The sequence below is a fragment of the Sturnira hondurensis genome, unplaced genomic scaffold (assembly GCF_014824575.4).
Source record: "Sturnira hondurensis isolate 20B ecotype Veracruz unplaced genomic scaffold, ASM1482457v3 Scaffold0016663, whole genome shotgun sequence".
Lineage (NCBI taxonomy): Eukaryota > Metazoa > Chordata > Mammalia > Chiroptera > Phyllostomidae > Sturnira > Sturnira hondurensis.
Window position 1 is genome coordinate 16,579,281 of NW_028089294.1, and position 16,343 is coordinate 16,595,623.

At 53.9% G+C, this 16,343-nt stretch overlaps 1 protein-coding gene across 10 annotated transcripts in view; it reads left to right on the forward strand.

Moving 5' to 3' along the window:
- The window catches only part of DTNB (dystrobrevin beta), a 171,358-nt gene extending 157,754 nt beyond the window's left edge, over positions 1-13,604 (forward strand). For 5 of the 10 annotated variants that reach the window (XM_037066792.1, XM_037066793.1, XM_037066786.1 and 2 more), the window contains 5 exons: positions 4,151-4,310; positions 5,086-5,175; positions 8,089-8,142; positions 11,536-11,569; positions 13,227-13,604. In XM_037066792.1, the coding sequence (XP_036922687.1) occupies positions 4,151-4,310; positions 5,086-5,175; positions 8,089-8,142; positions 11,536-11,540 (309 nt within the window). In that variant the 3' untranslated portion in view covers positions 11,541-11,569; positions 13,227-13,604. Of the gene's footprint in view, positions 1-4,150; positions 4,311-5,085; positions 5,176-8,088; positions 8,143-11,535; positions 11,570-12,082; positions 12,410-13,226 lie in introns of those variants that run through there. The other 5 variants (XM_037066785.1, XM_037066787.1, XM_037066789.1 and 2 more) reach the window with 5 other exon arrangements.
- The last annotated feature ends 2,739 nt before the right edge of the window (positions 13,605-16,343 follow it).

The window sequence follows — 16,343 nt, forward strand, 5'->3', positions numbered from 1 at the left end:
GTTGCTTCTCGTGCATCCCCTGCTGGGAACTGGCCCCTGCCGGGAACCGGCCTGCAACCCAGGCATGTGCCCTGACTGGGAATTGAACTGCGATCGTCTGGTTTGCAGGCCCGCGCTCAATCCACTGAGCTACACCAGCCAGGGATCCATTTGTGCATCTTCTTTGATGAAATGTCTATTCAAGTCTTTGTTTGTTTTGTACTTGGGGTGTTTGTCTTATTACCCAGTTGTAAGAGTTATTTTTGTTCTTGACACAAGATTTTCTTTTCCTTTTTTTGGTTTATATTTGTCATTTCAGCTTTATGTAAGTGTAGTTGATGTAAAATCATACAATGCTTACAGTATACATCGTGGTGATTTGATATGCGTAATGAAAAGATTCCCCCATCGAGTTAACTAACAAACCCATCAACTTACCTGTGGGTCTTTGTGTGTGTGTGTGAGGACATGTAAGTTCTGTTCCCTCCCCAAACTTCGTTTCACAATACATGCACTGTCACCCACGGCGGTCACTGTGGCATGCATGAGATCCTCGGACCGGCCTCACTTACCTACTAGCTGGAAGTTTGTGCCCTTCTACCTGCCTCTCCCTGTCCCGAGCCCCTCGATCCCCAGCAGCCACTTCTCGGTTCTGTCTACGAGTTTGACCTAGTTTAGACTCCACATGTAGGTGACACCATGCAGTATTTGTCTTTTTCTGACCGGCTTGCTTCACTCAGCATCGTGCGCTCGCGAAGACCAGGACTTGTGTCTTCCTGTGGGCAAGTAACATCTGCTGGACATGCACACCGCCTCTTCTTTAACCATTGGTGTAGGCTGCGGCCGTATCCTGGTCACTGTGCGTTGCTGCAGTGAACATGGGTGTGCTGGTACCTCAGGATCCCCTTTTCCTTTGCTTTGCTTATCAACCCAGAAGCAGGGGCTCCCTGGACCGATTTCTCTGGCGTTAATTTTGTGACAAGCCTCCATCCCGTTGTTCACAGCGGTCGCTCCCAATCACACCCCCACCGCCCCCACCCCAGCAGAGCACAGGCCCCCTCTCCCCCACGTCCTTGCTGGTACTTCTCTCTTTAATGACCGGCTGAGAGGCAGTAGCGCACTGCGGTTTTGATTTGTGTTCCCCTGATGATTTGTAATGTTGCACACCTTTTCATATACCTGCTCACCATTTATTTGTTTGTCGTCTTGGGAAAAGGTCTACTCAGTTACTCCAACCATTTTTTAATTGGACTGTTTGCTTTTTGCTAAGTTATATGGGTTCTTTATATATTTTGAATATTAACTAGTCAGCACATACACGATTTGCAGTTATTTTCTCTCAGGTTGCCTTTTCCTTTTGTTGATGGTTCCTTTGCTGTGTGGAGCTTTTTAGTTTGCTGTGGTCCCACTTGTTTATTTCTGTTTTTGTTGCCTTTAATTTTGATGTCAGATCCAAAAAGTCATTGCAAATACCCGCAAGTTCTTTATCAAATATAACTTGTAAATATTTTTCCCACGATATGGCTTATCTTTTTTTCCTTAGTGGTATCTTTTTTATAATAATTTCATTTAGATATAATTTATGTAACATACAATTTACTCTTTTAAAGTATACAACTCCGTGTTTTTTAATATATTCCCAGAGTTGGGCAGCCATCACCACAACCAATTTTAGAGCATTTCATGACCCCCAGAAAGCATCCTGTACCTCGTAGTACTCACTCCTCTCTCCCCCCACACCCCCCAGCCCCAGACAACCATTGATCTCCTTTGTCTCCATGGATTTGCCTGTTCTGGACATTTCATACAAATGGCACCCAACAACATCTGGTCTTTTGTAACTAGCTTTTACTTCTCATATTTTCAAAGTCTGTCCATTTGGTAGCATGTATCAGTATTTCATTTCTTCTTATTGCCAAATCATTTTTTTATTGTAAGAATAAACGACATTTCATTTGAATCATTCATCAGCTGATGGATATTTGGATTGTCTCCACTCTGGGGGTATTATGAATAATGCTGCTATGAACACTTGTGTGCAAATTTTTGTGTAGATACAAGTTTTCATTTCTCTTGGGTGTGTACAGGTACTGGTGGAGTTTCTGGGTCATGTGGCGCTCGCTGTTGGACCTTTGGAGGAACTGCCGGGCTGTTTTCCAAAGCAGCTGGACCGTGTTAGGTTCCTACCAGCAGCTTATGAGGGTTCCCAATTGTCTATATCCTTGTCAACACTTGTTATTGTCTGTCTTTTTTATTATAGCCATCCTAATGGTTGTGAAGTGTTATCTCCTTGTGGTTTTGATTTGCATTTCCCTAATGGCTAATGATGTTAAGCATCTTTTTATGTGCTTATTGGATATTTATATATCTTTGGAGACTGTCTATTCAGATCCTTTTCCCACTTTTAACTTAGGTTACTTGACCTTATAAGCTCTTTACATATTTTAGATACAAATCAGTAATCAGGTAAATAATTTACAAAAGTTTTCTTCTATTCTTAGTTATCTTTTTACTTTCTTAAAGGCGTCCTTTGAAAAAAACATTTTATTTTGATGAATTTCAATTTATTTATTTTCTTTGTAGCTATTGCATCTTGTCATATCTAAAGAATCATTGTCTAGTTTTAATTCTTATATTTATTGTGATCCATTTTGGGTGAGTTTTTATATATAACATGATAAGGGCCTAAGTTCATATTTATATTGTGGAAAAAATCTCAAAAAGCATGCTAATGATAAAAGCAAATTGCAAAATGATATGTGCAGTAACAATACCATTTATGCAAAATTTAAAGGCATGACACGTCTTATATTACTCATAGTTACCTATGTACACACAGGTATAAAGTTCCGCCCCAAAATCTTTGGTAGCAGTGGCCCCCGAAGGGATTAGATGAGGGGGCTGGGACTGGAAAGGGCTGGTGGTAAAAGGGGTCTCCAGGTTTTCCTGCGGTATTTTCAGGCTGAAATAAATGGATACGGTGGTAACAATTACTAATGTAGGCGGTATGTTATACTTTGTTGCTTCCTCTATTTTTTTAAATTCCTCTAAACACACACATGCACACACGAGGCAAAGCAGAAACGATGGAGAACAGGCTGTTCCTGGTGAGCCAGGCACCCACACTGCCTGCAGTGTGGAGGTGAGGCTCCGTGCAGCCAGCTGGCCTGTTGGGGCAGATTCTGTTTGTGCGGGGGTCGGGGGTGTTGCCCTAGATCCCGAAAGGATAAGTATGTTCATTTGAACTCATTTGCACACTTTGGCTTACACTTTCCCAGTTTTGCTTCTGCAGAAAGCCCAGCCTGTCTGCCACGCTCAGTTCCCCTTGCTCTGAAGGGCGGCAGAACCCCCTCAGTGAGCTCTCTCTAACCAGAGCTTTTAAATCCCGTCTCTTGCCCCAGGCTTTGCCCAAACCAACCCCGGAGCCTTCACAAGGCAAGTTCCGTTTGCACTGAACATGCAACCATTCTCACCTGGTCCCTGCAAGGTGGCCCATAGAAGACCTCACCCTGTGTGCCTGACACGTGCAGTGTGACAGGCCAGGTGACCTGGCTGCTGATGCACAAATTCAGGCATGTGCAGCACGTGGTCTGGGGCCGCAGGGGTGCAGGGGACGCGCCATGGCCCTTGGGAGAAGATTATTCCAGCATCTCCCGAGGGTAGCCTGACACAAGGCTCTCACTCTTTCACCCTTGGTTTTCTGTAAACTAGACACAAAACATGTGCCCTTTCTACGCATAAGGTGTTGTGAGGGCCAGATGAGACAGCGTTGATGAATGTGTTCGCAAACAAGAATGAGGGGTGTTTATGGATTATTTTCCAACTGTGTGACCCCCACCCTCACCCCGCACTCTGAGACCCTCGGCCCAGCTGCCTGCTCAGTCTGCCCCCTGGAAGACCTGCCCTCTCTGAGCCAGCCCCTGCGCACCCTCCCACTTCAGTCTCTTCTGCTGCTGCTCTCTCAGCCTCCCCACTCCACTCCCTGTCCTTCTTCCCTTTGCTCCTCCCTCCGGTCCTAGAGGCAGCCTGACTCCTTCCTCTGAAATGTGGGGGCGCCTCGCCCCAGGGACTGAAGCCCAGTCAGCTGGGCCAGAGCTGGCTGAGGAAACGGTTCTCCCTCCCTCCGAGGTCAGGCACCCAAGATAACGTGTTCTGTCTTTGCTTCTCCTAGGCTCAGGCCTCGGGATCGCCTCACACCTCGCCCACACACGGAGGCGGCCGCCCCATGCCCATGCCGGTCCGCTCGGCCTCCGCTGGCTCCACGCCCACACACGGCCCGCAGGACCCGCTGGGCGGAGTCGGGGGAGACATGCAGGAGGCCTTTGCACAAGGTCAGTTTCGGGATCAGAGTGCAAGGCAGAGAACTGGAGGGCTTTGGAAACACAGACAAGATTCTTACTGAGAGTTTTCCCATTTCTTTGCTCTTCGGTTTAAGTGGTCAGACTTTTATACACGGTGTTAGTGAGTCACATGCTGGCTCCCTCTCCCTAGAGGGCTGTCTCCAACGGGAGGCCGGCAGGCCTTGTACCTGTGCACAGGAAGACCTCCTGGGCTCCTGCGCTCTTTATCCGGCTGTGAGCAGTGCCTCACCCTACGGGCTTTGCTTCCCCCGGAGGAATGGGGTGGAATGATTCTCAAAGTCATGTGCTTAGGACCTTACTGAGGGCTCATTCAGTGTCAGGATGTCACCACCGCCCAAAAAGCCAGCGGCCAGAGTTACATAGCTGGAGGAAGATGGGGCGGTGAGCAAGCCTTACTGGGGTGCAGACAGAAGACAGGGAGGAGGCAGCACTGGGGAGGGAAGCCCTGCCGGAGACCGAGGAGCCCCTGGGAGCAGTAATGGTGCCGGAACTGAGCTGCGTTGGTTGTGGCTGGAAGCTCGGAATTGACAGGGTCCTGCCCTCCTGGCAGAGAAGGAGAGGGAGGAAAACGTGCATTCGGGTGCCTGGAGCTGCCGATGTGCTGGGGACCGGTGGGGCTTCTGCCGCCCCATGCCCCCTCGGTACTCGGCACTGTCCCAGGGCCGGGAAGACCGAGTCTCGCACTCTGCTCCCCCTTCTCCGCGCCCACCCACTTGGCATCGCCATCTGCTCTGACTCCCCTCAGGTACGAGGAGAAACCTCCGCAATGACCTGCTGGTGGCCGCCGACTCCATCACCAACACCATGTCATCCCTGGTGAAGGAGCTCCACTCAGGTGAAGCCCCGAGCTCCCACCCAGCCTCACGCCTCCCCTCCCTCATGCCCTCCTCACTCCTGCGTCATGAGGTAGATTAGAACGCTGTCAGAGAGCAGAGACCCCTCATGCCACACCCCCCATCCTCTGCCTTCTAGGGACACACTGGATGTCTTCACCCGGGGAGTGTCTCTCCCTGGCGCTCACATAGAGATGATTACACCTTTAAGTTTCTCCTAAGAGTACAGTGTGTGGAGCCAACGCGATTCAGAATTTAAAGAAATTTAGGCCTCAAGTACAGCTGGGCTCCTTCCTCCCCGCACGTATCTTCCGCCGATGCTCCGTCTGCAGCCCCTCTCTCCTAGGCCCTGGTCCGCCGTCTCCCTCCGAAGCTTTCCTGGGCCACTGGGACCAAATCAGCCACGGACGCTTCTGGACTTTCTCCCAGCTGCCTCTCGGCTCCCTCCTCTCTGATTTGGTGTTGAAACCCTATTCTCCCCTTTTGTCCATGACCAGGCTCTCATTTCACTCGAAGTTCATGACCCGAGTCTGTCGCTTCCTTCCCTCCCTGGGTTCGGTTTCATCTGTGACTTCTTTCTCAGTCTCTTGGTTACTTAGCTATTCCAGCGATTTTCCAGAGGCCCTTACCTCATGGCCATTTCTCCCCTTACACGAAACCCAGGAAGGGGGTAAAAGCCCGTTCCCACGTCATCATACCTCTAGGAATCCTCATGACTCCATCCGTTTTGTAGCTGCCAGGCATCTGCCGATTTTCTTACAGGGGCCCGATTCCCATGTTAAATATTAAACAAGCAGGTTCCCTTCCTGAGCTCCGGAGGTCACTCGTACAGATGGCTCGCTTGTGTTTCTTTTGGCCCAATGTAATGCTGTTAGATGCCTTCACAAGGTTATTAATTACCAAGGTTATTAATTAAAAATATAAAGCCGTTTTTCCATGGCCTATTCAAACAGATACACTTATGCAAACACACGCATTGAAATCACCAGTCCGTGCCCTGAAGGAAGGCCAGCCTCTCGGTTCTGCAGACTTCCCAAAATGAAGGGCGTTCCTTCCACCTCGTCCTGGGGCCATGGCGTCGCTCTCCAATCTGCCTGTTTTCTTTTAAAAGAGAATAAATGTGTGGCCTAGGTTGGTTTTCCCAGCCCAGCTAAGATGAGGTGTCAGTTTTCCTGTTCAGGGAGCGTTGGGTGACGCCATCCGCACCCTAGTGCCTGTCAGAATCAGTGCCCCCGTCACACACTTGTGAATAGAAGCGGTGACTGCCATGGAGACCACTTTATACGTGACCAGAACGTCCCTCTTACAGCTCCCCATGGACTCCGGGCTGTGGATGTCAACCACACTGGTGCCTCTTGGCCACTTATTAGGGTTTATGCAGAGTAAGTGGCCATGAGCTCATCACACTAGCACAGAGGTGACCAGACACCGTTCAACAGAAAGCACCCACAGAGCAGACAGCTTCACAGCCGCCCGGAGTTCAGGGGAGTCCTCGGCCACCTCTCACAGCAGGGAAAGGCAGTGCAGACAGAACTAGGTGCTGTGTCCGGAAGGTCCCTGAGAGGCCACGTTGTCCACTCCCTTCCCTTTGGAATTGCAGTGAACAGCCAACAGAAAAGCCATTTGCCTGAAGTCAGGCAGCTCGAAGGGGCAAAGCTTGTTCTAGAACCGGAGTCTTAGGAACATTAAGTGTCGGGTCTGTGGTCCCACGAGGCCCCTTTCCCTGGTGCTCTGCCCTCTCAAACTCTGGAGACCAAAAGAAGGTGTGGACCAAGCCCACACATGGCACCATCTCCACAAAATGCAGGAGTCTATTTCCCTTACACGCGAGGCTGCCGGTGCCCCACGGACTGGGACAGCCCGGCCGACACCGGCCCATCTCCACTGCTGCCCTGGAGGTTTCGGTCAGGGTGCAGTTAGATCCTCGGGGTGTCTCTCCATATCTCCCGTACAGCGTGGCCGTACTGTGGACACCCCTGGATGCCATTCACTGCAGCCTGCCTCCTGACCCAAAAGTCCTCTATCTGTGTGTTTCCAGTGAGCTCGTTCGTGACCAGCTCTCATCTCTAGGACGTTCTTTCTAATCGGGGAGCCAAAATATGCCTTTCTGTAGCCCATTTACACTTGCTCGACCCTCTAAACCTGCCCAGAGTAAGTTCAGTTCCTCCTTTGTGTTGCCTTTGAGTATCTGGTGGCAGAGGACAGGGCCCTCCCTAAGCCTGTTCCTCTTTAGGCAACTGTCGGTCGTTCCTTCGGCCGTTCCCACTGGGACGCAGTTTTCACCTCACCATCCTGCTTGCCAACCTGGGGACGTTGCCCAGCGTTTCAAGGCCCCAGTTCAGATACCCCAGAGCTGAGCATACTCCACCCCAAGGGCAGGTTCTCTCTCCAGAGCACAGTGAGCCGTGACCTCCCTGAGGGACACTTGGGAAGCGTCCTTAGATTTTTTTTCCTCACAGCCACATTGCAGTGTTCAGTCGTTTTAAGACTCGCCAGCTAAAACCCCTAGTTTGTTATTCATTCATTTTTATTGAATCAGTGTTAATCTAGGTTAATCTAGCTGTGCACTTTCACAGTTGCTTCCTTTAACCCGATTGCAAGATGCTCAACGTGTCCCCCGCAGGCGTCCTCCCTTAGGGAAAATAGGTGTAGAGGACAGGCCGCCACCCCATCTAGTCACCAGGGAAGCCAGCAGCAGTGTAGGCGGCATCAGGCTGCTCTGCGGGCTCCGGACTTCTGAGTAGCCCTGTTAAACAGCACAGGGTGCAGCCTGGGCAGGGGAGCAGCCCAGGGGGCTGCAGCCCTGAGCCTTCAGCTAGGGCGTCACCCCAAGCCTCCCGAGTTGCTCCCTCCGCCCCTCTCTATGCTTGTCCTGTGCTGAAGGGTCACGGGCCTCCTTGGACTTGTTTTCGCAGCAGAGGAAGGTGCAGAGGAAGAAGAAGAGAAGATGCAGAATGGGAAAGACAGAGGTAAAGGCAGCTCAACAGGAGCCCCAGTGGGAATGGGAGCCAGAGCTCCTAGCCCCTGAACGGACCCTGCTCCCTTTTGTTTCTGCTTTTCTTCCTGCTGCCGCCCGAGGGTTCGGACCCCACAGCTCCCCCTACCTGCTTTCCCCAACTGCCCAGCGAGTCCCCCCCGGAGGTGGTAGTGCCCATGGATCAACAAAGCTTCCTGATTTCCGAGAGATGCTAGATGTCGGGATACAGGAAACAGACACAAGAAAACAAAACAGGACTCCTCGCCTCTAGGAGTTTATGATATAGTTGGGAAAGCAACAGGCAAAGTCAACAGGAGGCAAGTGGCAGGAAGAGTGCATCGTCACACTTTGAGTGCATGGTGACAGATACAGGACAGTGTCCGGAGAAGGAGGAGATGGTTGTGGGCAGACTAGCCGGATGCCGGTGTGGCCTCCCAGGAGAATGAAAAGCAGTGGGAGAGGCTGCGGCAGAGAGGCCGGCACAGGCCACATGGTGGAGCCGGCGCTGTGGGGTCGGCTGCAGGCCGCCGCAGCAAGCCAGTGTGGCCGTAAAGCCAGCATCACCTTTCTCCGGAGGAGGCGCTGGCCTTCAATTTGCCCAGTATAAATAGCAGTATCTGGGAAGTGCGATAAAACGGAGTGTGCCTATAATGCCTCCTCAGTCTGAGCTGTGCTAAATGATCTCCACCTGCAATCTCATTTAATCCTTAACAACCCTCTGAGCTCTAGAACAACACTTTACCAATGAGGGAACAGGCTCAGAGAAATTTAGATCATGGAGTTAGGAAGTTGCAGATACTGGGCTTGAACGGGGTCTCTCTGACTCCTAACTTCATGCTCTTAACCTTCTTGCTTCGGTGTTACACTGGACGGAGAACAAAACCCTCCGTGCACCTTTGAGAGTTAGCTGTCATTTTTGCTACCTGTGAGTATGTCCATGCCAGTTCCTTCAAAACCTGCCACGAGGCAGAGGTTCTGTCTGCTTCGCTCAGATCGTATCCCCAGTGCCTAGAACAGCACCTGGCACGTAGTGGGATGTGAGCAAGTGCACGGTCCGATGGGACCCACAGTGGTGTGCCCAAGAGCACTGTGTCAGGGAGAGAGCTGCGTGCCGGCCGCACGAAGCACACCCCCCTGTGTGCTCTCACGGCCCCGTGAGGGAAGGATTCCAGACAAGACTCGGCAGTTAGAGAACTCGTTCGTGTAGTAGGTGTCAGAGCCCACACTCACTCCAGTTTCTCTAGCCCCAGAGCCCCAGCTTTAGTCGGAGCGGATGAGCACCCTGAGTGACGTGGAGAAAGGGCGGGTAGAAGGGAATTGGTACAGGCCAGGATGCTGCAAGGGGGAAGGGGAAGCCGCGTGGCCTGGGGGTCTGCAGCATTGTTTGCCCCTGGGGGCTCGTGTGGGTGAGAGAGAGAGGGCTCTCAAGTGTGTCAGCAAGGACATGAAGTTGCCCAGGGAGAAGCCAGGAAAGGAGGGGACATCCTTCAGGTGCTGCACTCATTCAGAAGGTGACCAAGAGCTGGGATGAATGGATGAGGGTGATGTGTTTGGCACGGACGTCAAAGGTCAGAAGTGGAGGGCAGTGGTTTGAAACATCTAGAAACGCTACCGAGAAACGTCGGGACGGCTGACGTCCCTGTGGCACTAGGGGTCTAGGCTGAAGGCGGGAGGGCGGTAGCGCACAAGGGAAGAGCAGACACCCAGAGATAGGTTTACACCTATGTAATCACAGCCTCCAAACACAAGCACGCACGCACACAATCCAGCCAGATCCTGGCATTCATTTTGGAATGTTCTTGGCTGAAGACTTAACAGCTGCTACTTTGGCCTCCCTTCCCGTGTACCCTCCTTTCCCCAGTAGCTTTTCCCATGGCCTCTCCCCAGCCTCCCTCCACTCCCCTGAAGCACAGAGGACTCTGCCCTGCCCACTGGGGCCTTGCCCTGACCATGGACTTCAGCCCTTAGTCCTGGTTCAAGTCTGGCTGCAGGCTGCGTCTCACCTATGGACTGGCCATGGTTTCTCTCACCTGGTGTCCCCTGCCCTTGGGGGCCTCTGTCTTCACACCCAAGTTGCCCTATCAGCAGCTCTTCCTCTCCCTCTTTCAGCATGTACGCCAGTTTCTACCCATGTGCAATCTTTTCATGAAAACACCTGATTTTCTATTTCTCTGGCTTTAGACGTCATCCCGAGGGGAGGAGTGTTAAGAGCTGGGGTGAGAGATGGGTAGGGTTTTAGAAAAATATTTGACTTTGCACATTGTAAAGGCCCTAGGATACATTCCTGCGGCTGTCATGTGGGCGCTGTTCTAAAGCCAAGTGTTTTCATGGACGGCCCTTCCAGCTCTCCGTCATGAGCTGGGCATGAGATTTTATAGTGTAGACTGACGCTGCGGCAGTCGCTGTCACCTGGGCGGTAGACAGCAGTAACTGTCACCCAGAGGGAGAGAGGGCTGCTGCTTTGGGGTTGAAATCCTACTGACATAATACACACAGAACTTGGTTGGTGCCTGTCAGGCAGCATGGCCTGCTCAGTGCAGACCCCCTGAGAGCCAACCCCTGGACGCTCTGGAAGAAGGTGTGACTGAGCTGGATGGCCCAGCCCCATCTGCCCCCTTGGGCCTCTCCCTGCCCTCCCTTGGCTGTCTGTCCGGCTGCACCCTGTGGAAGGCTTCTGCTCTGTCTGGGTACCCTTCCGACTTTGCCTCCCACACCGCTTACCTTGAGTGGTGAGTGCTTTTCTTTCCCCAAGACGACACAGAACACAGACGAGCAGAACTCACCATGTGTGGCTTCCCAGCCCCACCCTTGCCTCCACTACTCCAGAGCCTCATTTTACGCTCCCGTGTTCTTCAGAATTCCCTCTCCCTGCACCTGCTGTTCACGGCGAAGAGCCGTAAATCCAGTTTGCACACTTAGGCCCAGTGCGTGGCTGGCATCTGTGGCCCTCTGTGAAAGCAGACGGGTTTGAGGGTCTGGGCAGTGCTTGTCATCCCAGGGTGGGTGAGAGTGACTCGGTGCTCCCAGACAGACAGGTCCACAGGAAGGAGATGCTGTCCTCGTCACCGTGCCATTGTGGTCACCTGGTTTGCTCCCGGGACACCTGTGCCCCCAAACTAACCGCTCCCTAGGTTTAAGGTGGCTTCATTTCTGGTCAGTATTAGTTAATATTCCCTCCTCCTGAGAGGCACTTGTCTCCATGGCTGGTTTGTGGCAGTTACCAGCAGTTGCTGGTCGTAGGTAGTGATGCTCCCCTGGTTTCAGACCTGGTCAGGAAAGTCCCGGAGCCCATGGGTGCAGGGGGCCAGGGAGGCCCTGGGAGAAGATCCGGGGGTGAGAAGACCCTCATTGTGACCTATGTGTTGTTTGTGTCCCCGCTGCCCAGGTTAGCGGAGGAGCCGGGACGGAGAAGAAGCAAGGTGAGTGCAGACCATTTTCCCCACGGCCCTCTACTCGCAGCTAAGGTTCCCCCCACCTTCGTTCGAGGCCCATCCTGACTGGTGGAGACCCAAGTTAGGGTTTTCTTTAAAGAGCACAGCTGCACCTCTTCCCTTTGTCCAACCCCACCAGTCTACCCATCTGGCCTGGGTCCCAGGCCCTGAATAACCTCTTGTGCTGTGCCCAGGCCTGGGCCCAAGCAGGGCTGGGTGTCACCTGTGTCGGGATGCAGTCGCCTGAACAGGCTTGTGACTCAGGTCGGCGGAGAGCCCCCATGTCCTTGGGCTGCCTCTGCCACAGCTCCTCACCTTAGTCACCTGTTTCGTCACGAAGATTCACACCGACTTCATAGGCCACGCAAGCCATTTCTCGTGGCACCTGGCCATACTGCACCTTCTCGCCTCCTTAAAAAATGAATAATGGAAGTACAGATTTCCCCACAGCAAGTGCCCATTGCCTTGAGGAATTCGTCCTTTACATGTTTTCCATCTTAGGACCTTAATTCTTCCCTAGTTCCAGTTACAAGAAAGTACAGCTTCTGGGCATGCTCACTGGGAGGACAGCACAGAAACAGACAGCCATTCTGTTCTGGAGAAGTGTTCTTTCCAAGGGTAGATGCCTTTGGTGCAGCCCTGAGAGTTCTCTTTGCTTTTCGATCTCTTCTTCCCTCCCCTCTCCCACTTCTCATGCTTAAAAGTTAGGCCATCTTAGTTATAGGTCTTTCAGGCACCAAAGCCAGGGCTGCAGGCCTCATGGCTCAGAAAAGGAGCTTTCCCGGACCCTTCCAAGTAGTCTGACACTGCAGCAACCCTCCAGGCCGAGTCCTGACACCCTCCCCCTCCCACCTGCACCAGGTCCCTTCTAGCTCTCTTCCACTCACACGTTGCAGGCTGTGAGCCCGCACCGACTCAGGTCCTGCAGGCTACGGATGGGCAGCGCCCAAGCTGCTGAATTCTCTCGCTGGCCTGGGAATCACAGAGCCTGCGGGGCTTAGGCAGGCCTTTACCTAAACTCACCGCATACTCAGGCAAGGCCCAAGGCTGGCCCAGCCAGCGAGGGAGTCAGGAGCTGACTTGCCCTTCGGGAACTGGCCAGAGCCCCTGTCTCCTGGACCCAGGAACTGGGGGACAAGGAAAGGCAGGTCTACGCCATGTGGCCCACCCCCGTTCGTGCATATGAAGAAACCAAGGCCCACAACCTGACCAGGGAGCCTGGTGTCGGAAACAGAATGGAGCTTCTACTCCCGGTGCTGATCTCTGGCCCTTTTGGGAGTTGGGAGAAAGGCCCCGGTGGTAGAAAGGCAGGTGAAAAGCTTGAAAACTCTGGTGACTCCATTTCAGGGGCCCCAAAGTTCTGCTCAGTTCGGGCCCCTGTGCGTGCGGGCCTGTCTCTGACCTCCCTGCCCTTCTTTCTCCTCAGTTCTCCTTCCTGAGAAACCACCACCTTCCAAACCTTGCACTTCAAACACTGTTTTTTAACTGGTGACCTATACAGGGACCCCAAAGACCCTAGGTGACCCCAGAAAAGAGAGCATGCCTTTCCCTGAAAGGGGATGAGTGTTGTCCCCCCTCTGCATCTCCCAAGGTGAGAGGAAGCATCCCCGCAGCCCAGCCCTGCTCGTTGTCTCGTCCCCTGCAGACAGCAGCGGCATTTGCTGGGAGACCCTTGGCAGCGCCTGCAGTAACTGTGTCTGCCCTGCACAGGCACGGGGGACGCTGCGCGAGCTGGCATCAGCCTGAGGAAGGCGAGGCCCTCCCCCAGAGGGGCGTTCCTGTCCATCTCTCTGCGGCACACCTGGATCGGGCTCGCAGGATGCCAGATGTCACCACCTGCCAGAGGGAGGGGAGCCAGCGCCGGTGGGAAGTGGGAGGGAGCACCTGATGCCCCGCCTGTGGGCGGCCCCTCGCACAGTCCTGCATGAACTAGCATCTTCACCGCTCCCCTCGGGCAGGGGCTCATCTCTGCCCGGGACTCTACCGGGAGGTTGAAAAGAGCAAAGAAACAGCACAAGTCGCCTCCGTGTGTGACCTGATGGTATTCTCACCTGTGGCTTGCTAGCTTGGGGGGTGCTCCCCAGGATGGGGAGGCACATGTTTCCCCGCTACCTTTGACCTTTAAAAACAAACAGGTTTTCTTCCCTGTGTCATGCAAGACAGCTTCCGGCTGGGCCACTCCATTTGGTGCCGCTGCTCTGTAGCCTAGGCAGGAAGGGGGAGCGGAGAGCTGGGGCTGCATCCTGTACCGTTCCTCCTGCGGCAGAGGGTTCTGTGCAGCCGACCCCGTGGCCGGCCGCCAGAGTGTCGTGACCCTTGGCCGCCAGAGGGAGCCCTCCTCGCTGCTGTGCGCTCGCAGCAGGTCCCGGCTCAGGGTTCCCTTCTCTGGCACACATGCTCTTCGATCCCAGGTCCTGGTGCTTTGCATTAATTTTTTTTTTCTCCTCCCTGGGCTCCAGGATGTTATTTTTAGTAGGAGAACGTCTATAAATATTTATAAAGGGCAGTGACTGGAATGAAGTGAGAGGCCCCACAGCTGGTTCTCGCATCCCCCCAACACATGCCCCTCTGCAGACCCCTGCCCGCTTGCCTGAGGAGGTCTGTGCAGAACCAGCGGGCTCAGCCCAGCCATACACGGAGAGTCACATGGAAACCTCGTGAGGGAGCAGCCAGGGTAAGGCAGGGACGGGCGTGACTCCCCACCCCTCCCTCTCCACTGCGCTCCCTCCATCACGCTCATTCCTGCAGGAGGGCACGGAGGTGTGTGGGAGTGCCGAGCCTGGGAGGCCCCGCTCCTGAGCGTCGTGAGTACGGGGGTGCAGGGCAGGTGCAGGGAAGACTGCTTTAGCTAGATGACAGCGAGGAGCAAAGTGGGAGCCAGGAGCTGGCTTCCCCTTGGGGGTAAAGCGCTCTCCCCCTGCAAGCCTCTGGAGGAGCCCCCACACCTGGGGAGGGCTTGCCCCCCCCGCCCCCCACCGCAGCAACTCCGAAGTACCGCAGGGACTCACACTGACGGCAGCGAGCAGGGGCCCCGGAGAGTCAGCAGGGGTTCTGGTATCAGAAAAACAAGTGAAAACCCACCCTCAGCAGGGACCCAGGCTTGCCAGGAGGGCCAGAAGGGGCAAAGGTGAGTGTAACCCGGTGGAAAGTTCTGGGGGACAGTGCTGAACCACGGTGAGGTTAGGTATGGGGCGGCTGCAACAGGCTTGCAGAGATGACACTGGGGGTGACTGCTTCCCCTACTACCCTGACTTCTCATGCTTTGTGTCCCGCCCCTGAGGACAACAGAATCCCTGACACAACCGCTTGCTCCTTGTGGAGCCAAAAGCCAAAGGAACAGGTTGAAAGCACCAAGACTGCCGGGTGCTCGGGCCAGCTGAGGTGCACGTAGGTGGTCACCTGGGCCCTTTGTGTGTGTGTGTGTGTGTGTGTGTGTGTGCGCCACTCTGCTCCTGAGAAGCTGCACGCCTGAGTGTCACTTAGCAGGTCCTGCCTGTCTGCTGGCCTTTGCTGAGGAGAGGCACTGACGCCTTCCACCTTGGGGGGGCCCAGAGCCCCCAGCCTCCCACTTTTGCCAGCACCCGGAGGTGGGCAGCACTGGAGAGAGCCACATGGACACGGATGGCAGCCTAATGGTGCATGGGTGTTCTTTTTATACAAATTCTGGTTGACAGTTGATTTCTTTTAGCGCTAGAATATCCTCCATTATTTAAGGCCCCCGAGGTGCCTCCTGACTTCTTGGTATCTGATTTATACCAGAAGCTTATAGCGGCATCCATTTCTTCAACCCAGACTGGAACCACGAGCAGCCGTCCCATGGTGGGCACTTCCTTCCTGATTGCTGTGACCGTGTAGGAGCCAGTCTAACCTTGGTGGATGATCTCTTGCTGTACCTGGTGTCTGCTGTCATCATCTCGGGCCCCTCAGGGCTAGCCAGTGCAGTGTTGTCGCTGTGGAGGCCCCCTAGAGAGATCCCAGACACATCCTGGGTCTTGAGGAAGTCACGGGTCCACTGAGCTCCAGTCTATAAATCCCAGCCATGCCGAGGTTCCATCTATTTTCACAGCTTCATCTGCTGGGTGAGCTTTCTCCGCTGGCACACCCTCCCCAACCGCCCCCCCCACCACCACATTGCTTACGCCTTGCTCCTGTAGCCTGTGACAGCTTCAGAAAGGTGCAGTTGCTATGGCAATGCCCACAGCCATCTGAATTCCTGCTGCACCTTCTGGAAGGAAAGGGCTTGTGAAGAGCCATTCCGTGGATTCCAGATCTAGCCTTCTCTGGCCTCTCGTCTGCCAGGGTCAGATGGCTGGAAGTGTGGCGTGTAGGTACCCATCTTCCCTGGGAAGCTCCTCTCCACAGGTGCAAGGCCTGTGCCCCTGGGCAGGCTCTCCACATGGGGATCAGAAAACCAAATGAGGCCTCTTACGTGGGGCTCTTGGGTAGCACGCAGTACAGGTGGGTCTCATACTTAAGAGGGCCTGTGAATAAGGGGATAGCTGGGTCCCACCCCAAGAGTTGCACACGCCATAGCTCTTGGGTGGAGCTCCTGACTGGCGGTGGCGCTGTGGGTGCTCAGACCACCCTGTGAGGACCACTGTACCGTTTGTGAGGAGGAGGAGGAGAAGCATCCACATTGGCGCAAAAAGCCGTCACCAGTCAGGTGGAGAAAGGCTAGAGTCAGCTGTTTATTCAAAGGAAGGGAAGGGAGTGGAGAGTGGGGGAGTGCTTTACGGTCACGTCTCTTGGCCGGGGGTCCTAG